Source organism: Oreochromis niloticus, linkage group LG13, assembly GCF_001858045.2.
Source record: "Oreochromis niloticus isolate F11D_XX linkage group LG13, O_niloticus_UMD_NMBU, whole genome shotgun sequence".
In the NCBI taxonomy this organism is placed as follows: Eukaryota; Metazoa; Chordata; class Actinopteri; order Cichliformes; family Cichlidae; genus Oreochromis; species Oreochromis niloticus.
The window spans coordinates 16,803,554-16,825,100 of record NC_031978.2 but is presented as its reverse complement, the minus strand read 5'-3'; the positions used below and the strand labels follow the sequence as shown (position 1 = coordinate 16,825,100).

The following is a 21,547-nucleotide window of genomic DNA, read 5'->3' as shown; positions in this document are numbered from 1 at the left end:
TGTCACTGAGTGAAATCCACATTTGATCCCCAAGCAAAACAGGACTGGAAACCATAGTGATATGACATTTCTTCTAGTTGGTCACCAGCGTTACATTCATGTCAGGAGGGATTTGGGGCCACTCCTGTTTACAGAAACTCTCTGAATCCTTTAGTCTTCTTTTACTGCAGCTTGGCAGACCCTCTTGGACTGAGGGCTGGAGACTGGCTAGGTCAATCCATGACCTTGGTGTGATTCCTTTTTACCCACACCTTTGTTGCCTTGAAAGTATGTTTTGGGCCACTGTCATGCTGGAAGACCCATCCACAACTTAGAGAAGGAGGTTCTCCTCTATGATTTTACGGTACGTGTCTCTGTCTATAGGCCCCTCTGTGCAGTGAAGTAACATGTACCCTTAGTAGAAGAAACAACAACATAACGTTTCCACCTCTGTGCTTGACTGGGGAGATGGTGTTCTTTGGGTCATATAGCATTTCTCTTTGTCCAAACAGGGTGGGTAGAGTTGATGCTAAAGAGCTCATTTTTGTTTTCTACAGTCATTGTGTGTTACCAATGGTGTTCTCACTGACTGTGGTCCTGACTGCCTGCAGATCATTTACCAACTCATACATATAGTTTTGGACTGATCCACCAACTTTCTCATGATCCTCCTCACCTCATAAACCAAGATCTTGTATGGAGCATCAGACTGAGGGTCACCAACAGTTGTCACTAGTTCTTGCTGATGGTCTTGTAACTCATTCCAGCTTCCTTTGACAGCTCTTTGGTTTTGCCCATTGTGGCGGAGAGGTTGGTGTCTAAGAAGTATCTGTGACAGATTGATTGATTCATTCATTCATTCATTGACTGATTGATTGATTGAATACTTATTTCACCCACTGAGAAAAAAATGTGACATTTTAAAAACGGTAACAATGACCTTGAACTGGTAGGTACTGGCACTAATAGCTCTGAGAAAGTCTTACACTGATGTTTTTGCATTTCCGCCATTAGTTATCTACTTACTATCTACCGTCCATCATAAAATGGGTACACTGGATAACCAGGATAACCCATCACGTCACAAAGCTGAAATCATCTCAAAGTGAATTTTGTTTTGTTCGTCAAACTAGATTCTTGAACATAGCAATGAGTTTAGTATACTCAAATGGCCTCCAGTGACCAGATTTCAGTGTAACAGAGCAACTTTGGGATGTAGTGGAATAAAAGATTCTCATTATGAATATGCAGCTGAGAAATCTGCAAGAACGGTGTGATGATATAATTTCAATATGGACCAAAATTTCTTAGGAATATTTTCAGTCCCTTGTTGCTGCAGTGAGTGCAGTTCTTTGTTATTTGTAGTAATATTTTCTCACACTAACTTTTTATTTTAAGTGGGAGCAGGATAGTTGCTTGAATATATGAATATTTAAAAAACATATATATTAAATAAAATATTATTCTGCCATGGTCTCTCGGTTGTTTTGTTTTTTGTCTGTGGTTTTAAGCTTGACAATGCAGATTCAAAAGCAACAGTCTGAATTGCATTAGATTTCATTTTTATTTCAATTAAATATAACGAACATTATTAAGGATTAAACTTTTTTTTTTCAAAAAAAAAAAAATTTAGAGGAAGTGACGTGATAATGTTTTGAATCGTGCCGTGCGGGTTTGCGGTTGTCACGGTTAGAAATCCCTGTACTGACCTGTCTTCCCCATATATATCTGGGGAAAACTTTTAGCTTCATGTCTCCATAATTTCTCTCACAGTAAGTTTTCTTCGCTATAAACCCGCTCTTATGTAACAGCATTCGTTTAGACATTCAGCGTTGACTGTTAGCTTGCTTGTAGTTGTTGTTAGCTAACGATAAGCCACTTTGCTAGCGCTAGTTTTCTGCAGTTATTTCTCTAACGAGATGCCCAGATGAGGGTTAGCCTTGTGGATCAACAGACACTGGTGATGTTGAGAAAATACGAGTGGTATATATGTGAATAACAACACACAATATCGTATAGCTTATGATAGCTTAGCCGTGATGCTAGTAATTAACCATTAGCGGATAAGTAACAGCTGCAGTGCTAATGCTGTGCTGCAAAGCACGAGAGAGGTCATTGTATAGTTGTGTGTGTGTTGTGCTAAAGCGTTGTTAGCTGCATAGATAAGCTGTTGCTTTACTATCTGAATAAATCTGCCTAATTGCAATGGCAAGTCTTTCCTCAAAGTTTGCAATATTATGGTTGCATCACAGCTCACCATATTTGAGATCTGTCCAGCGTAAAAGTCATCGCTGCCTGCTAGAGACGTTGGATCTCAAGCTTTTGTAAGAACTGGTTTTGTAACGTGTTTATTTCAGCATGAGCTGACTGTGTACCAAACCTGGTGCATGGTGACAGCTGTTGGGTTATTTAAGGGTCTGCATTTGCCGCTGCTCAGTACTGACGTGGTCGTCCAGCACTTTGACTCTGTGCGTATTCTACCCCACAGCAGGAGAAAGTAATGGACCTCCACAAAATTATCCACAGTGCGCTGCACGAATTTATTCAGACTTACATACCTGATGCAGATCTCAGGTAAGCAGCCCCCAGCCTCATTTAAGCCTGAAAAATCATTTTTTATGGCTTTGGAAGTAACTTCCTTTCCTACCGTGCCATGCAGCACACTGGATGATGTCCTGTTGTCTTACATCACTGGGGTCCTGGAGGATCTTGGTTCCCAGCAGAGTGTTGAGGAGAACTTTGATGTGGAGGACTTTGCAGAGATGCTAGAAGCTTACATACCTGGCTTTGCAGAAATTGACAGGTAAACAGACTTTCTCCTTTCTCTGGATGGGTTAAGAAAACCACATAACAACTGTACTATGTGTTTTAATGTTATCTTTATTTTTTTTTATATATTTTTTTATAACAGTTTTTTTTTTCTTTTTATTCTGCAGTGTCAAAGTCTGTGAAATGATGTTCAGTCTGGCTTCAAAACTAGCTACTGCTCGGACCTCAGGTGCCAAACATGTTCATTTTCTTAGCGTTTCTAAAAGTGTGATTCTGATACTTCTACTATTCTACTACCATGTTAATTTATTTGTTCCTTTTTATTTAGCTCGTGAAGAAAATGGTATCCCTAAGGCAAGGACAGAAGAGATCTCATTGAAGCTCACCAGCCTGCCCAGTGAGCCACCAAGAAGAGAAACGCAGTGCCTTAAATCACAGACAGAGGGAGCCACTGCCAAGGTTATCGATTCACCTGACATCAGCACATTATGTTTTTTTACATATTTGCATTTGTCTTTTTGTCCTACTGTAGATATTGTTACATCCATTAACAAATATTCACGTGTCTGTGTTAGCCACCAGTGTCTGAGTGGGATGCCCAGGAGCAGCACTTACTAGAGATGTTTCCCAAGTGTAGTCTGACTGAGGCTCGTAGCGCCCTGTCTATTGCCAAAGGAGACATGGAGGAAGCTGTGCGTCTTATCATAGAAGGGGATGTTCAACTCAGTCCCACACCTCTTAATGTGAGTCTCTGATACACACAGAAACGTTGGCTTTGTGTTCCTCCCACCTTCCTTAGCAGTCTTTGATGGGATCCTCTTGTCTCAGGTAAACCAGGGCAAGAGTATTTCCTCACTGGCAGACCAGAAACTTAAAGAGAGCATCCTTGAGAAGTGAGTAAGAGTGCTAGTGTGACTCAGCAGAACTTTCCTCATTTATTTGTTTCTTGAGTTTATGACTGTGCTTAATCATACTAGGTACATGCTGGTGGACAGGGAGGAAGATAAGAAAACACACCGTCCCGTCGTTCCCAAAGATGTAAGCTTCCCCTTATACTTCTATTTTTTTCACATCAAATCTGTTTCATGCCTCTAAATCCAGCTGCACTCTGTTGTGACAGGCTCCAAAGAAGCTAGTTCGGTACCACGGTAACCAGGTGGTAACCACAAAAGGAGAACGGTATCAGCTCGTGAAGAAGGACGAGACAGAGGACATGAAGAAGACATACGTCAACCTCAAGCCAGCGCGAAAGTACAGATTCCATTGATGACGAGCACAGTTCTGAAAGAGCAGCTAATGACAGTATTGTTTACACTATTTTTATTTATTAATTTCATTTAGCCTAATTTTTGTTTGTTTTTTTTCCCAATTAAAAGCTGACATCTGCAGTGTTGTCAGAAGCTTCTTTTGAAAAAGACAAAAAACGTTACCTTTACATGCCTTGGTTAAAACGTTGGATTATGGTGTTTCAGTTTTATATTGGAGGATCTTTTTTTGTCAGATATTTCAGTCAGGATGTTGTGACTTGCGTTCTTGTGTGTGTGTGTGTAACAGCCTAACCTATCTACTTTTGGCCATCTCAGCAGGTCTGATGTTGCACTGACAGTATTGAGGTTGTGTTTGTTTAATTTTTTTTATTATTGTTTTTTATGCATTTTTCTTTTTAAGCCGTACTGACATTGTGAATGAACCTATATTGATTTCTGTAACTAAGTTTTAGTGGTGCTGTAAAGTTTCTTCTTGACATTAGTATTATCAGCTGTTTTATGTACATACTGATTCAAAGAGGCCAATTTCATTTAGTTTAAAGTTAGGTCCAGAGTTTGTTGGACAAGGACACTGTTGTTGGACTTTTGCCTCTGTACTCCACCACAGTGGATTTTGAATAAGATAATCGTGATGATTTTAAACATTACTCTTAGATGTTTATTGGTAAAGTCAAGTCCTTCTTGTTCTTGTGTAATCAGTGGTTTCCAACTTGTTTTAAACTTGCTGTATTTAAATTGATGAAGGCATCTCTTAATTGCAGTTTGTGAAAATGGAGGATATGCTTATGAAGTTGCTTTTCTTACCCATGTAAATAATTGCCATTGTGACCTTTAGTTGTCTTCTATGGTCTTTCAGTTGTGGTGTATACACACAAAACTACAAAAATTGTCTTTGTCCAACAAATTATGGACCTAACTGTGTATTGTAGCCAGTAGGAGTGCTGCAGATATGTTTGTTCAGGCCTTGAATTTTAAATCGGTTTCAGTCCATAAGAGGAAGTCCTGTATGTTTACTTGAACCACTTTCTGACGCACGTCTTAGGGCAAAAAAAGGATGTTTTAATATGCAAAGATTTACACTATTTTGGTTGTTTTGCCACAGCAGACTATCACCCCCTGCACCTCCCTACATTGTTGAATCTCCTCAGGTCTTACTCTCTTTCTCCTGCCTGGCAGCTCCATCTTCATCACCTCCTCTGCACATGTTCAAACCATCTCAGCTTTGTCTCCAGAAAGCTAAACCTGAGCTGTCCCTCTGATGTACTCATTTCTAATTCTGTCCATCTTGGTTACTCCCAGTGAAAATCTTGGCGTCTTTAACTCTGCAGCCTAGCTGTTTAAGTACTTAATTTAAAATCAGAGGGGAAGAAAATGCATTACAATAACTCGATCTGAAGTCTGACAGAAGTGAGATTTGACAACCTACGGATTCACAGCTCATCCCTAATAAAGGAGGACGTACACGTCACAGGCCTTACCCAGCTGAAAACACGTCCGTATACTATATAAATTCATTTTTCAAGACACGTTCAAACAATTGCAGCACTCTACTTTCTAACATTACAAAGTTGTGTGTGTGCTTTCTTTCACACCCCTAATGCAAAGTGAAAAATGCTGCTGGATGACTTCATTTTAAAGTTCATTCCAACAGGATTACCTTTATTTTTGATAGAGATGTTTAGATTTGCAAATTCTCCAATCATGTATTTGTGATAATAGAAGATCATGTGCTTTCAGGGTCCGTTTACATATTACCGAAGTGGTTCTCTTGTCACAGCGCCTCTCATCTCATTTGTGTTCTGTGAGGTTTGCTTCGCATGTGATTGTGGATGTGTGTTTTTTCTCTGATTGGATTCTGATTTCTTGTTACTTGTAGATTAGGATAAATGGGGTTTTCTTTTAGATATACGCTTTGTGTTTCTTTCTGCGTCCATTTGGACCAGCTATAAGCATTTGTTCTAAATGGATGGTATATAGTTTTCCCCTCGGTGTAGTGTAACAGCTGGGTGTTGGAAAGATGTGTTGTTACTGGTGCTTATCAGCAGCAATGTTATCTTTAAATACTGTATGATGGTGTTACTGTAGAGCATGGAATGGATCCCCTGAAGCTGTTTTAGTGACAACAGAAACAGCTTTCCTCGCTCTGAGAAACTGCTGACGCACAATTTATAGTAAATACTAATTTTGTAGACTACCATATGAGTTGTCTATTTATTCATGTACATAAATATTCAAATTTAGCACCTTAAGTTTATTATTTAATTTCACAGCTTTCAGTAATCAGTCAACTTTGAAGAAGAAGAACAAACAAACTTTAATCAGAAGAACAAGATGACATTTAAAAAAAAGAAAAAAAACCCACAGGCATCCATCAATAAAAAAGGGAAGAAAAAAAAAACGTTACCTCCATCTCTGCAAATAAAGTCATTCTCACCTTTAAAGCAGCTTAATTCCAGAGTGACAATAAGCATTTTTACTATAAAATTGGAAAATTAAAAAAAAAATCTTGTGACATTGAATACCCTGCCCATTTAAGACAAGGCACGCACAGTAATTAATTACCCTAGCAAAACATCAGTCTTATTTTTACAGAGCAATTAGTACTCAACGTTTGATCACTGTACAATTTGTGAGAAGAACAAATGATTACTATCAGCAGTTTAAAGGCTGAACCTTGATCAGAAAGAAAGGAAAAAAAATATTGTCAATATTTATGTATATTTCCATTTCAAGGCTTCATCTCACCGATTTACTCAGTTACATTATGAAGATACCATCTACTGGTTGGTTTGGCACATACCGCACAGGACACCAGTCAGGCACAACATATAAACCACTGCTATTTAAGTTAATCAAACTGTTATGGTGTTCTGAGAAACCATGCTCCTACTGTAGCATTCATGTGGATGCTACGTTGACGTGCACAAGCCACTGTACCCCACTGTGCTCGCTTTTAATACTGTGGCCGCACAGCGTGTACCAAATGGCGTCCCTTTTATTTAATGTACATATTAATAACAACTCGAGAGAGCAGCTTAAACTTCTATGACAGCCATCTTTCAAGTCGCTCTCGCTTCAAGATCTTAAAAACCTGTTTGTGTGAAAGTAGAAATGCATTTTTCTCATCTACAGATGCAAGTACAGCATTTTCACCAGGAATTAGATGTTTGTATACATTGCAGAATCATATAATTTCAAATTAGATGCATGTAATATAACATTCTGATTAAGTGTACTGTAGCGTCATAGTCCATATCAAGCTTGTAAAGCAAATGCAAACCTAACCACTAGGTGGTGCTTCTTTGTTGCACTGAAATGGTTGATACTGAGCTACATTCCACACATTTTCCTGCTAGTTCACTAAACTAATAGCATTTTAACATGTTTCTATGAGTTATTTTAAACCAGTTTTACACCCTTTGACCCAAGACAACATGATGTGTAATTATTCTAAGAAGTTTCCACAAATTTCATATTTTCTTTCTTAAATGTTGCAACTAAATCTGCACTGATCAGCTTATTTCAAGTACCCACTTCTCCTGATACTGGTGTGCAGAGTAGCCCATCCCAAAGAAAGTCCTTGAAGTACAAACTCAAAGAGCAGTTTATAACACACACACTGCTAAAAAGAATGTGACATATTCCTTCAGCTGAATATATGACCCCCCCCCCCAAAAAAAAAATATTTAAAAAAAAAAAAGCAACACTTTTTGAATATTACTGTACTGCATTAACATCTGTGCCTATGTCTTTTTTTAAACAAGAAGTCTCACTGATCACTTTCCAAAGCAAGTCATAAGTAGGCATAGAGAAAATGCATTTAAATATTCCCAAAATCCTCAGCTGTAAAGCTGTATTTGCATTGCAATGAAGATTATGATTATTACAACATAATGAAATGAAATTTACTAGTCAAGCCAAAACTGTGTTACTCCATGTATATGACAAATATCCTGATGTGCACTGTACATATAATACCCCTCTGACTCTTTCATTAGTGGTTAAAATAACGATGCTTCTCTAAAGGTACCAATCTCAGACAATCAACAGCTTGAATTGTAAAACTGAGACAACACTGACAGATCGGTACGAACTTCAGCCAAATTAGACAAAAGAAAACGAGAACATGAATGTTTGATCGATGTTTCTTCTGTTACTTTGTATTTTTCCAATGACAATGGCACTCGAAGACTGAAGCACAACGTTTTCATGATGGCCGCTTATTGCCATGCAGTGATGCGTAGCTCCAAAGACCGCATTACACACACAGCAGTGTCAGCTTCACATGCACAGTTTCTGAAGCAGTCTAGTCAGCAGTTTTTAAGGGTAGGGGTCTAACTAAGATCCTGGTCGTATCGCCCCTTGATCATTGTTTTCAGCAAAGGTCCGACCTACAGTAAAAGAAAAAGGGATTTTTGTTTAGGATAAGCTACATCACATACTCTTACTACACTCACTGCGTTGTCCTGAACTGCATATATATCTTTCCTCTGTACTAAATCAGGTAAGCCATAAATATTCACAGTAACTGGGTTGCTGGAAGGGTCAGCATGCCCCAGGGATTTCATGTAACAGGTGACCTAAATGTGGATCTTATCTGATGTTCTAGAATCAGGCAATGTGACATTCATGTGTGACATTTTGTGCAATCATGTACACTGGTGACAGTACTTTAGAAACTGCTCTTTTCTTTTTTTTACCTCTTGTGGATCTCCGAGTGCTTCTCCCAGCATCTTTTCAATATTCCTCATGATGGCTACTTTCTGATGAGCCCGCAGAGGGTATTCTATCCTCTTAGGTGTGGGGGCACCCTGGAAGTACATGACATAGCTGAGCAATCATGAACAGACATGTTGTGGCAATCATACCACAGATATTAAAGTAACGGTACATACTTTGTACCAGAAGTTTACAGTGATTGTTACTCCACCATTCAGCAGCGATTCAATGTGATGCCACCTGAAGACAGAAGAAAAATACAATCAACTAAATCCAGTGAGCTGAATGTCTTAGAGCAAAATTTCCGATCTCTTAACCCCAGCAATTTAAATGCAAGTAAGAAAATACAAGCAGTCTAAGTAAGTGAAAATAAACCAGAATGTCAATGGTGTAGTACCCCAGTATCACAATTCAAAGGTTCTTGTAATGTGTGAAGTACACAAAGTAAGTGTTATGTCTTCTTGTCATTGGTTGTCTGTGCTGCACGAACTAATGAGGATTAAAGTCCACCGAGAAGTCAAGGATTCACGTAAACAGTCATATCCACGACAAATTCATCTCCTTTACCACCAAATAAAAAGTGATTGAGTTAAGCAGGATTTTGACTCCATTGTCAGTTATGGCCATAAAAAGGACAAAAATAAAGCATCAGCATTTCATAGCCTTGACCATATTACTGATGTTAGCATAATGATGGCCACAACACTGCCTTCCTAATGATCACGTCCTCCATGATCAAGACCAGTAAGATCATAATCATTTCCATGTACAGGAGGGGTTTCCAGCGTACGGCATGTGGGCCAGAGGCAACCCACCAAAAGATCCAATCCAGCCCACAGGATACTTTTGGAAAATCTGGTATTTCAAAGGAGGTTGGCCAAAACTTTTGAGCCTTTAACTGCAATTTCATTAGTTTTAGTCTTTACACCAACAAAGACCTAACCTGTAATAAGCTATAATCTGTCATACACCAAGTAGCTCAACAGATAAACACCAACTGCAAGAGAATTAGATTTTTTTTTAATTGTTAGTATTAATTTTAAAAACATTTACAATAAGATTTGGGGTTTTTTTTTTTTTTATCATTTTACAAAGTAAATTCATTTCTTTACAGTACAAGCCCTGCTGACCGGTTCATTTGATTTACTACAGCAGCATTTCCTTATTATGTTGACAAACAGATATATTGATGAAATTGTACTTTTCTTAAGACGCATTTGGCATTAAATATGTAGGTAACCTTCTTCACACTGAAAGTAACAATTTTGAGGTGTATTTCTTTATATATGATCTTTACTGGTCCGCCTCATTTAAGATGAAGCTGAGCTATATGTGACACATGACGTAAAATGATTTTTAACACCCCTGATCTGAAGGAAATCAAGTGCTATGCAACACGTACAGCAAGTCATGACATCACTCGTCAACACGGAGACTCTCATGTTAACGACCTTGCTAAATGGTTTAAACTAAAAAATGTTCAATACATCAGTAGCAAGAATTTGGTTAAACTAAGGAGTGCGCGTGAAGTTTATGATGGGAAAATGGAAAAATACTCTTAAAAAAGGGGACCAAAGGGTTTGATCACTGTGCACAAATTTCACCAAAATCTGACCAATGTTCAAGGCAGAGTAGTGGATTGTGAATCGTGGCCAGATGGACAGACAACTGACTCCTCGCCATGGCACAAGCTTATTTGTGCTTTGGCTACATTAGCTAAAATGGCAAGACATAATGCGATGAGCAGACATGTACTGAGTGATAAAGTGACACAAGACACTACTTTTACACTAAAAAAGGAAAAGATCATGTTTTAAAACCTCTTAAATGACAGAGGCGGAATACAACGCACACTTCCTCCTCACATGGATGTGAAAGTGCGACTCAGAGAACTCCATCACATGATACATTAATGTCACGCTTGCTTTTTCTGGGCTAATTAATGAGGCCAACCTAAACCAAACGACTGATGGATAATCCTCCAACAGCCTGCTAAGTGCTTAAATAAAACAAAGCCATGCAGAGAGCATGAAAACACAACAGCTGACAGGACTTCCAAGAAGTGTTTGCACACATAAGCTCGATAAGAAAGATCATAGAGAAGTTATTCTTACCAGTACATTGGGATGTAGAGCACGTCTCCGGGGCCCACGACAGCCTCATAGCCAACAACATTTTTAAAATTTGGAAACTTCTCATAGTCTGGGTTATCAAAATCAACCTATAAATGAATAAATAAATTATATAAGAAACAGGAACATATTATTCATCTGTCTTCATGAAATATAAAACACATTTAAAAGAAACAGATTAAAGTTATTAAAGGTAAATTAATGGAACAAATCTAATGTTATCACATTAATGAAGTCCATGGAATCAAACTTGGGAGTATTGCTACATAGAGCAAACAAATGTTTGGTCAGTACTCATCAAAATGTGAATGCAAATAATTATATTAGAAAGTTAAAGATGAAATATTCTTTTCAACACTGTTGTATTATTTTTGTATTTTGCAGTTTTTACAGTATAAAAAAGGAAAGGAACAAAGTGCAAATGAAATAGAACCCTAACCCTTAATGCAACGGAGCTAAGGCTTCTTTATAATCATCACTAAGGAAGGCCAGAGGATCCCAATTAAAAAATAAAAATATTACTTAAACCTTATCCAGTTTTCTAAATTCCACTAAATCAGCATTATTATTTTTGTCTTTTTACTTTTATATCTAACTGTGTATAAACACTGCCTGGCCAAAAGAAGTCACTGCCTTCATTTAACTAAGCAAATAGTTAAGAGCCTTCAATTAAATAAATACTACAGTGGTTAATGTGTTTCAGCTAGCAAGAGATTATTTAAGCCTAGCTGACGCAGTGAGCGGCTTCTCATCTCTAAAACAGCTCTGCAGCAAGACACATCCTGTGGTTGTGGCAAAAATAATATTCTGTTTCTGAAGGGTCAAGTTATTCTCCTGAATCAAGCAAAGAAAATCACTTAACAACTAAACAATCATCTTTGAGTTAGAAATGTGGTTTAAAAAAAAAGTATTTTTAAGTTTTATAGAGAAAGCATTATGATCTGGGGTTGCTTTGGTTGGTCAGGTTGAGGTTTAAGAAAATTACAATTTAAAAAGTGAGGTGTATAAACTGAATGACCAGGTTTTTTTAATCAAAGGCTTTTTTTCCTGAGCTTCCAAGATGACACTGCCAAGATTAATTGGGCTCAAATTGTGAAAGAGTGGTTCAGGGAGCATGAGACATTTTCACACATGGACTGGCCACCCAAGTCGAGACCTTAACCCCACAAAGAATCTCTAGGATGTGCTGGAGAAGACATTAGGCAGTGGTCCAACTCCCCCATCGTCAACACAAGAGCTTGGCAAAACATGAATGCAACTCCGGATGGAAATAAATGCTGTGACACTGCATAGGTTTATAGAAACAATGCCACAATGAACGCATGCTGTCATCAAAGCTAAAATTAGTCCAATGAACTATTAGACTGTGTGCCTTTTTTCTTCTCCCCCTTTCTTCTTTTCAGCCAGGCAGCGTACATGGACACAGCGTAGGCATCTGCACGTGAGCATGGACCAAAGCCTTTTTGCAGGATGGAGCTGGCTTTGGACCGGAGATCAAACGTGAAGCTTTCTGTGTGTTGTGCATGTCAAACAGGTGTAAGTATACAATGTCGGGCAAACGTCACCTTTCAACCCATCATTTCATCTCTAACAGAAAACACATACTGGCACTGTGAAAATAAAAAGATGATAGCCTAAAGGATAAGCAAAGGTAACAGTTTCTTCAAATTTGTAATGGAAATAAGGAGTTCACACAAATGCCGCAGGGCAAGTCTGGAAGAGCAAGAGCAAGAAAATTGCATGTCGGATTGCCACTGATGATCTGCAAAGGACTGGGAACATTTGAAGAGTCTCTGGAGTGGTGGTGCACCGTCTTACTGTGCAGCAACACCTCTGCAAGTTTGCAAAGTAACATCTAAGCAAGCCTGACACAATTTGTAAATCTGAACTGATATTGTTGAAATAAAACTGACACCAATACGTAGCCTGCCTTTTATTTAGAGTAAAGAAAAAGGAGACAGGATTTAATAACGTGCACACCCCTCCTGAACGGGGCAGCTCAAACGCGCTTCGGGTTTGTGCTGCAGCTAGTAGTATGGGAACATTTAACTGGAAAGAACGCATTTATGTAAATCCCAACTCCTGGAAGCACATAATGATAGTTTAAAATCCATAACACCATAACAGCAAGGGACACAAAATACAGGTTGCACCACAGCCCTCAGGCCCTTAAAGTGAACATCAACAATATATTTATAAACCTCAAAGGAGAAGAGCATACAAGACCCATACAAGAGAATAACACAACTACACATCTTGCAGGATGAATTGGTGAAAACGTGCCAAACAAGAATTGAGACTCTCAGTAGGGAGAGAAAAAAAAAAAACATATGTATGGCTTTGGCAAAGAGGGTGTCATTAAGCAGAGACTGATCCTTTCCCTTTTTTTGTTATTTTAAAACTGTAAAAAAAATAAAATAAAAAATGGAATTAACAGTGTCATCTTGCTGAAAGTTTAAAGAAATTTAGCAACTTTCGGGGTGGCTGTAGCTCAGGAGGTAGAGCACGTCAACTGCTGATTGGAAGGTTGGTGGTTCGATCCCTGGCTCCCCTAGTTTGCATGCCAAATATCCTTGGGCAAGATACTAACCCCGACCTCCTCTCCTATGCATCCATCGGAGTATGAATGTGTATGAATGACAGTTAGAAATTATAGATAACTGTGTATGGGTGAATGCAGTGTGTTGTATAGAGCACTTTGAGTACTCCAGGAGAGAAGAAAAGCGCTTCTTTAATCATTTGACCAAACTTCTGCACCTACAATATAACTTACTTGGCTCTGTCTGTCACAGGGGTGATGAACAGGGTATGGATAGAGACATTCAAACTGGTCTGGAGGGAAGAGGATGCATCTCTTATGGCCTTTAATCTGTGCAAAGAAATTCTGCTGCTCGTCATAATGCGCTGGCGTCACATTGCCTGCGGTGACAGATTAACAGAAAACGTAACGCAGGGATGACAAAAATAACTTAGAACTTATTTTCTTTCTGCTGCCAGAGCCTCACCCTCCATGCCTATGAGCAGGAGGTTGGATGTCAGCTGTCCCCAGCTTCTCTTGGCTTGCTGCTTGTTGATCCAGTTCCAGTTGAAACCAAGAAAGTCAACAACGATCTTCTTTCCTACTGTGTCGTTCAGCGTCTGCTGCAGATATACCCTTGAAATGCACGAGAAAAGGGCACATGCAAAATGTATGAGCCTGAGACAAAAGTGGTAGAAAATACATTGGCATTATAGTGTACAATGACAACTTGTTTACCAGCTCCTGTTTCAGCTGACTACATCTCCTTTACACCACAAAGAGAAATTTAGCATTTAAGGAGGTGGCTAGTTTAAATCCAAATAGGTAAAAGCCGCTTTGAGTGTCGGCAAGTCAAACAGTGAGCTCTCTTTAGTAAATGATCTGTCTGTGTGTGTGCTGCCAGGCCAAGTCAGGTCACAGGAATAAGCTTCTCCCATGGTTCTCTGGTGGAAATGCTTAGTCATGGCCACCGCTTTCCTCTGCTGCATTACACTGCGAGTGAAAAAACCCCTCCCTGTTAAGTACACCTGCAGCACAAACACATCTTGTCCCTGACATTCAATGAGGCCCTCATGCACCATATTTCTATACTCAGGGGTGCATATAAGTGGTCCGCAGGTGCGCATGCGCTGTCAAAATAAAAGACGCGCACCAGATAAGAAGTTGCAACGCGCGTTTGCATACATAAGATTTTCTGGAGGAGGACAGACATTTGTTTAGAACTCTTAAAGATGTCGAAGAAGCAAGCTCCTTTAAGCAATTACTTTGGTGTTCCTCCACCTCCAAAGAAATGTCAGAAGGAGTCCGAACCACAAAAGAAGCGCGTATTCTTGGAAAAGTGGTTGCAGGAGGTGAGCTGGCTTCAAACACACACAGAGATGTGGTGCAGAATATGCCGTGAAAATCCCACTCTAGCGGACAAAAACAGCGCCTTTTTATATGTACGCAAACGCGCGTTGCAACTTCTTATCTGGTGCGCGTCTTTTGACAGCGCATGTGCACCTGCGGACCACCTATGTGCGCCCCTGTCTATACTCCTATGTAACAAATACACCACTTCAACTAAAATATCATTTCATCCTACCTTTCATCTCCTCCCCTTTCCTCCGTTTCGTGCATTTGATCCACAAATTCGTTAAACTTCATTTCCATTCGCCGAGACTTCGGGACAAAGTTCTCAAAGTTGCACATTTTTTTCTCATCGTAGTAAAGGAATTTGTGGTTTTCTGAAATGTAAACAGAGAAGTCTCCGTTTCCAATGTTGTCCTTGAGGTATGCAATATCCCATTTGAGAGCTGGGTACACGAGGTTTGTATCTGTCAAAACCACCGGTTCCTGAAAAAAATAAATAAATAAGAAAAAACATTTCAACACAACAGAAAAAACAAACTTTATTTTACGCTATTTTAATCCATGTGTTTACTTCAAGAACAAGTGCACTCAGTATTTTAAGAGTGCTGTTGCCTTTGTCATTTTTGGAATTATCTTTTTATAGTCTACATAAAAATAAAAAAATAATAAACTCAGCTGCTATTTTGGATGCACCTGTTCAACTGCTCATTAGCACACATATCTAATTAGCCTATCAAATGGCAGCAATGCATTTAGTCATGCAGGCATTGTCAAGATGACCTGCTGTTCAAACCGAGCATCAGAATGTGAAAGAAAGGTGATGTAGGTGACTTTGAACATGGCATGGTTTATAAAGACAGGTCAGAATACTTCAGTCTGATAGGAGGAAAAAGACAACAACTCACCAATGACAGGTGAGTTGTTGAGGATATCCTTAACTTCCACGTCATTAAGTACTGCTGTTTTTGCCACTGTTAATTGATGCTAGAAAACTTTCCTTAAAGTGGATCTACCATTGCTGGACTCTGATGCTTAGCAAATAAATTCTGTGAGAATGCAAAAAACTGTTTATCAGAGGTTAAGTGTGATTTTAGGACACTTGACCTTACCATTAGCTGGGCTAATGTTAGCTTATAACCTCCTGTTGCTGTTGTTTAGCTGGCTTGTTGTCAGTCATCTGGAGACGGGAAGATCGTATGTCTAACCTGCCAACAATAAGTAACTGCTGCAATATTGAGAATAAATAAGCATGTTTGGCATTTTTTTCATATTTCAAAGTCCTGACTTCAGTTCAGGAGATGAAACGTGAGGTGAGAAGGAAGAGGATCGGTGGAAGAGAGGGAAAACAGAGACAATGAAAATATACATGTAAAAATGTTAAATAGTTATATATACTTTGAAACAGCTATTTATGTTCTTTAAATTAACAATAACTTATAAGGTGTATGTGGCCATTCTCTAGCCACATACAAAAAAAAAAAGATCAGGTGAAACAACTACTGTATTGAAGATGCCCTGTGTGTTTTTCATGGACTAATTCTAGGTTTTTAAAAATGCATCAATCTGTTGGAATATCTAATTATACACTAATAAGTGCAAATCTTTGATTACAGTGTTCTTTTTGCCATTAGGAATTCAAGCCGGTACTGGCAGGGTGTAATGGTATACCTAATATAATGGCCGGCGAGTGTACAATGGTAGGATAAAAATGTAAAGTTTTACTTTACATTTCTCACCTTTATGACCAGCACATAACTATGCTGCATAAATTAAGAGGAATACAAAAAGACTGCTGAAGTGTCTTTTAAGGGCGACTTTTCAAGCTTTTAAGTAAAAAAATAAATAAATAAATAAATACGAAAAATTAAACATAAAAAATAAACATTAACTGTTGCTGCGTGTATCAATATGTTGATTTTGTCGCATTTTTGTTCATGAAATCTCCAAAACTATTTGTTTAATATCTGCTCTGAATGCCATTTGAATAAATATATCCACGCTCGCAGCGGGCTGCACGGGGAGTATATGGCAGCACACTCTGAGCTACGAGGCCTACGTGACTAACTGAACGTACACCGCTGCGCGCGCCCCCGCCGCCCGCGTGTCTCGCACAGTGTGCACTGCACTGGCTCTCGGTTTCACTTTCACCGGACAACTGGGGGACTTTTCGGTGGCAAAGGATTGAAATGATGCTGTAAAACCTCGACGCCGTCAACTGACTGTAACGTTTTGAAATATAGACACTTTAGTTTTGGTCTGTGTTTAAATTAAGATGGCAGGTGGGAGCAAGTAAGGGGAAAACTGACATTTACTTCAAATACATCTTCTTCTTTTTTTTGTTTTTACGCCTGCGCTTTATGTGCGTCGTTTTAACATAGTTAAATATATCTCATAATGTCCACTCTGCCTTAATACTGCTGGGAAAGAGAGTCTGAGGTCGCCGCGTAGTTTTAATATGGATGTTTTTGTTAACATTAAACAGCTAATAAGGCGACACAATTGACATGTCACATTTGAAGCCGGGTTTGGTAGCTACAGAGGTCACTCCTAGCACAACCTGTCATCTACATTACACATACCCGTCAGTGTGTCTTTTTTTTTTTTTTTTTTTTTTTAAACTCATGCAGTAATGGTTGAATCAGAATGGCTTGCAGCTGCAGCTGTTAAAAGCAGTCTCTCCAATATGCTAAGACAAAATAAACAAATTCCAGTGTAAAAGGTGCCTATGATAATGAATAAACAGGGGGCAATTATACTTATTTGATTATCTCTAAGTGCATTTACCCACCTAACCTGCCTTTGCTAAATATTGTACACCATCATACATGTTACTTTTTTTTTTTTTTAAACTGTTGCACAATTTGCACAGTAGAGATCTTGAAACTCAAATACAGATAACTGCACCAGTTTTGGGGAAGTTGGAAGAACACAATGTGTAAGAAAAGGGGTGAAAATGTGTAAGAAATTTTCACTTCCCTTGTGCCATATATGGTCATCAAAATGAAGTATGAGACATGAGTAAGCTTGACAATATTACTATCCATGTTCTGTTACTATTCTTAGATAAACATGTCTCAAGAGCTGAAAACTGTCATGGATTAGTGTGCAGAATAATAACAAAAAGCAGAGCGGGAAGCCGGTTTATTTGGAGAAGTATTAGTAAGATGACATGTCTATTTCTGTGCAAACCAATTATGATTACAAACAGAGAAAGGCTCAGCTCTATTAATGTTCCATTTTGCAATATGCTTTTGGACTATAGTTGGGCACATACACCTACTCCATAAAGTTTCATAATGCATACCATATCTTAAATGAGGAAAGTTAATATGGTTAACAGTACCTTTCTAGCTCTATATTCCACATTAAACTCTTGTGAGACAACACTGACGTGATTAGAGCTTTCTATGGAGAGTGACTTAGTTGTCACTTCTTTTTAAATGCAATGGCCTGTATAGAAGCCATTCCCTTCTTTGCAGGCCATGCACCTATACATGATTAGTCACTGGCCCATCAGTAAACTCCTGTAACGGCTACCTATTGTCTAGAGAGGCCTCTTGGTAAAAGGCTCCAGCTAAATTAAACAAAGAATAGCAATGAAAGACAGTGGATGTATTATGATATTGTTTTCCTGCTCAAGGGTAGAAGTTATTACAGCCTCAACCTTAAGCAGATGGAGCATGCATTTCACTTCCATTTGTTATGGTTGGAAATAAACCCACAGCTGTTTCATCAAGAAGTTGGGGAGGGGAAAAACCTATATCAGATCAGATTCTTATAAACACTTCTGCGTATAGACCACAATGATGGTCACCCCAAACAGCTCTGCAAGCAAAGTCGCAAAGCACAAATACTGGGTCTGCTTATTTTAATACGTTTGCCTCCAAATGTGGAAGAAAAAGAAAACATCTTGCTTTTGGTGTAATGTGTTGTCACGAAAACCCATTTACAGTGTCAAATCCTTACATGGCAAGCTGGAACTCTGAGGATTTGGGCTTGAAAATTAAAGTCTCTGTACTAAATTTAAATGCAACATATATATTTATGTTGATCACACTGAGCTGATGTAGTGTTGTGATAAAATAAGGCTAAATCTGTCCAGGATGTGTCCTTGGACACTGAACAAAACTCTAAGATTGTTCGCGATCTTTCACTTTCACTGTCACCGCATTGGTAGATAACCTCAAGACTGAATTTTCTTAGATGAAGCTGTTACTAAAATGTTTGTGCTGCAGGGTTACTTTTTTGGTTTCTGTAAAAACACGGAGTGCAATTTCAGCCAATCTTAGAAGTTCCCGTAAGCTAATTTAGCAATTTTACCTCATTGTTTATTAGCATTTCTGCTCTCGGATCCGTGTGAGACAGCCTGGGAATGGGCTTGGTGGGGAAAGAATACTTTCGGAGCTGGGATTCATCCCAACCCCGGCTCTGGACGCCAGAGAAAGCGGCACCACCTTCGCTCGTCGCCGGGTCAGCCTCCACCACGGTCGCTGCTGCCATGGTCGTCGACAAGCGCTGATTAGCCGCCTCAGTCTTCCCCTGAATTAAACAACCATACACCGGTTTTCGCTGCTAACGATATCCCGCTAGGCTACACAGTCAGCAACGGCACTCTCTCACAAGCCTTTCCATTCACAATTATTAATCAGTACAAGGAAATGTGCGCAGTCCTACAGAGAGCATACACCTCCGCTCCGTGCAACTGTTTGTTGACAGCTAGAAAACAAACGACACCAACTCATATATACTCTGGTCTGATAATGTGATGCTCAGAATATCGGACAGCGACTCCTAGCGTTGTGACTGACTAAATGCTACTATTGCATCTATTTCCTTTCACCACAAGGGGGAGCAGTCGCATTTACTTTTTTCACAGTTGTGCAGAAAGTCGATCGCAAAAAGGCAACGAGCTCAGTGATAGGTTAAAAGTCACACTTATATCATCTAATGTGCAGATACAAGCTGGACGACTTTTTTTTAACATAATGCTGTTACTTCTGAAAAAATATGTGATAATTAGAGCTCAGCCTACATGTAATATGAATATTTTATTTAAGTGCTTCACTTTATTCCTCTGTTATGCAAAATGTTATTGCATAAATGCAATATTGCATGGTTTTCATTACAGGAAACAGTAGTGTAATTCTAACAGGACTTTTAATTAGAATAGTTTAATATAATGGACATCAAATATCTATACGGGGCAGGGCTAATGGCGGGGATAAGTTGGCATTGACCCCCATAGTTAAAGTACCATATCCCTCAATCAGTGTAAATGTATCTCCACCACCCAATTTATTAGATACACCCTACTAGTACTGGATTGGACCCTCTTTTGCCTTCAGAACCCCCTTAATTTTTCATGCCATACATTCAGTCAGTTACTATCATGCCCAATATAGGCATAATAACATCACAGAGTTGCTGCAGATCTGTAGACTGCACATCCATGGTGCAAATCTCCCACTCCACTGCATCCCAGAGATGCTCTATTGGATTGAGATCTAGTGACTATGGAGGCCATTTGAGTACAGTGAACTCATTGTTGTGCTCAAGAAACCAGTTTGAGGTGATTTCAGATTTAAGGCATGGCACATGATCCTGCTGATAGCAGCCATCATACGATAGGTACACACTGCTCATAAAGGTGGTGTGGTGTGTGGTCTTTAAATGAGAGGTAGTACTAAGGAGCCCAAAGTGTACCGAAATATGTCCCTCACACCATTACACCACCAAAAACAGCTTGAACTGTTTTTATAAGGCCATGGATCCATGCTTTCAAGCTGTTTATGCCAAATGTTGGCTCTACCTTCCAAATATCGCCATGTTCAAAGTCACTCAAATTGTTTTTCTTTCCCATTTTGATGCATAGATTGACTTCAGCAGGTTAGCTTGGCCATATCTACGCGCCTAAATGCACTGAGTTGTTGCCATGTGATTGACTGAGTAGACGTTTGCATTAATAAGCAGTTAAAAAGGGTACCTAACAAAATGTCCAGTGAATGTGTAACTATGTAATGTTAAATAATAATATTTGCAAGTTTTAAAAGACAGACTCCCCCCTCACCTACCTCACAGTGGTTTGGTCCACTGTCTTCTATTCTCCTTTCATGTGTAATTTGTTTAATACCCTGTCCAACATATTTAGTGTAGTAACCACACTATATTTTATTAGTTCATTACGTTCATTACGTATTTTGTGTTTCAAACATTATATCATAATTCAAATCACTAATACCCCCCATCCCCACCCCATTTGAAAAATCCTGGAAACACCTGATTTTGTAGTAAAACAGCCAGTTTACACACAACACAGTACTAATAGAATACTTTCAAACAAGTCACAAAAGTGAGAGATATATGCAGGTTATAGGGGAGTGAAACCTGTCTTAATATGACGAGACATCCTGAAAATAATGTAGAGAAACACAAACACTTACTTTAGGGACAGAATGACATTTACTGGCAGGTTATTTAATGTCACAATAATCATAAAATGATATAAAACAACAACAATCACACACATTAAATACATGAAATACAATAAATTAGGACCAGAAAAAAAATAGATGTATGGCAGCGGCTTCATTGTGTAGTAGTATGCACATTTGTTTGTGAAGCCAAAGATCCCTGGTTCAACGGTGGGAGGAGGCACAGATCCTGCAAAAGCAAATATGTGGCTCTATCTGCTGTGGTGACCCCTGTGTGAATGAGGGAACAACTAAACATAGCTTTTATATAAAATATGCAAGAAAAAGTAACAAAACTAATGAAATTAGAAGCTCCATGAAGGGAATTTTACATTAAAC

At 38.9% G+C, this 21,547-nt stretch overlaps 2 protein-coding genes across 3 annotated transcripts; one reads left to right on the top strand and one right to left on the bottom strand.

Moving 5' to 3' along the window:
• Window positions 1-1,609: 1,609 nt before the first annotated feature.
• Window positions 1,610-7,213, top strand: cuedc2 (CUE domain containing 2). Of its 2 annotated transcripts, none has more exons than XM_003451943.5 (9): window positions 1,610-1,751; window positions 2,468-2,553; window positions 2,639-2,782; window positions 2,916-2,977; window positions 3,077-3,207; window positions 3,324-3,491; window positions 3,577-3,641; window positions 3,726-3,786; window positions 3,869-7,213. In XM_003451943.5, the coding sequence occupies exons 2-9, from the start codon at window positions 2,480-2,482 to the stop codon at window positions 4,013-4,015; spliced, it is 852 nt and encodes a 283-aa protein (XP_003451991.1). In that variant the 5' UTR covers window positions 1,610-1,751; window positions 2,468-2,479; the 3' UTR covers window positions 4,016-7,213. The 2 variants fall into 2 exon arrangements, with proteins under 2 accessions (XP_003451991.1, XP_005456638.1); XM_005456581.4 differs by lacking the exon at window positions 1,610-1,751 and adding an exon at window positions 1,819-2,303.
• On the bottom strand, window positions 6,052-19,471 carry hif1an (hypoxia inducible factor 1 subunit alpha inhibitor). Its single transcript, XM_003452002.5, has 8 exons — window positions 19,059-19,471; window positions 14,971-15,221; window positions 13,873-14,021; window positions 13,641-13,786; window positions 10,850-10,956; window positions 8,912-8,975; window positions 8,717-8,827; window positions 6,052-8,407 (listed from the first exon to the last, which is right to left on the bottom strand). The coding sequence occupies exons 1-8, from the start codon at window positions 19,236-19,238 to the stop codon at window positions 8,351-8,353; spliced, it is 1,065 nt and encodes a 354-aa protein (XP_003452050.1). The 5' UTR covers window positions 19,239-19,471; the 3' UTR covers window positions 6,052-8,350.
• Between the last annotated feature and the right edge of the window lie 2,076 nt (window positions 19,472-21,547).

Bases quoted from the DNA above. Each gene is read 5' to 3' on its own strand.
- cuedc2 (XM_003451943.5), top strand. From the start codon at position 2,480: ATGGACCTCCACAAAATTATCCACAGTGCGCTGCACGAATTTATTCAG. The intron at 3,492-3,576 runs GTGAGTCTCTGA...CTCTTGTCTCAG, and splicing joins TCAGTCCCACACCTCTTAAT to GTAAACCAGGGCAAGAGTAT. The intron at 3,642-3,725 runs GTGAGTAAGAGT...TAATCATACTAG, and splicing joins AAAGAGAGCATCCTTGAGAA to GTACATGCTGGTGGACAGGG.
- hif1an (XM_003452002.5), bottom strand. From the start codon at position 19,238: ATGGCAGCAGCGACCGTGGTGGAGGCTGACCCGGCGACGAGCGAAGGT. The intron at 13,787-13,872 runs GTGAGGCTCTGG...CTGTCACCGCAG, and splicing joins CCTGCTCATAGGCATGGAGG to GCAATGTGACGCCAGCGCAT. The intron at 8,408-8,716 runs GTAAAAAAAAGA...CTTTTACTGTAG, and splicing joins CACTCGGAGATCCACAAGAG to GTCGGACCTTTGCTGAAAAC.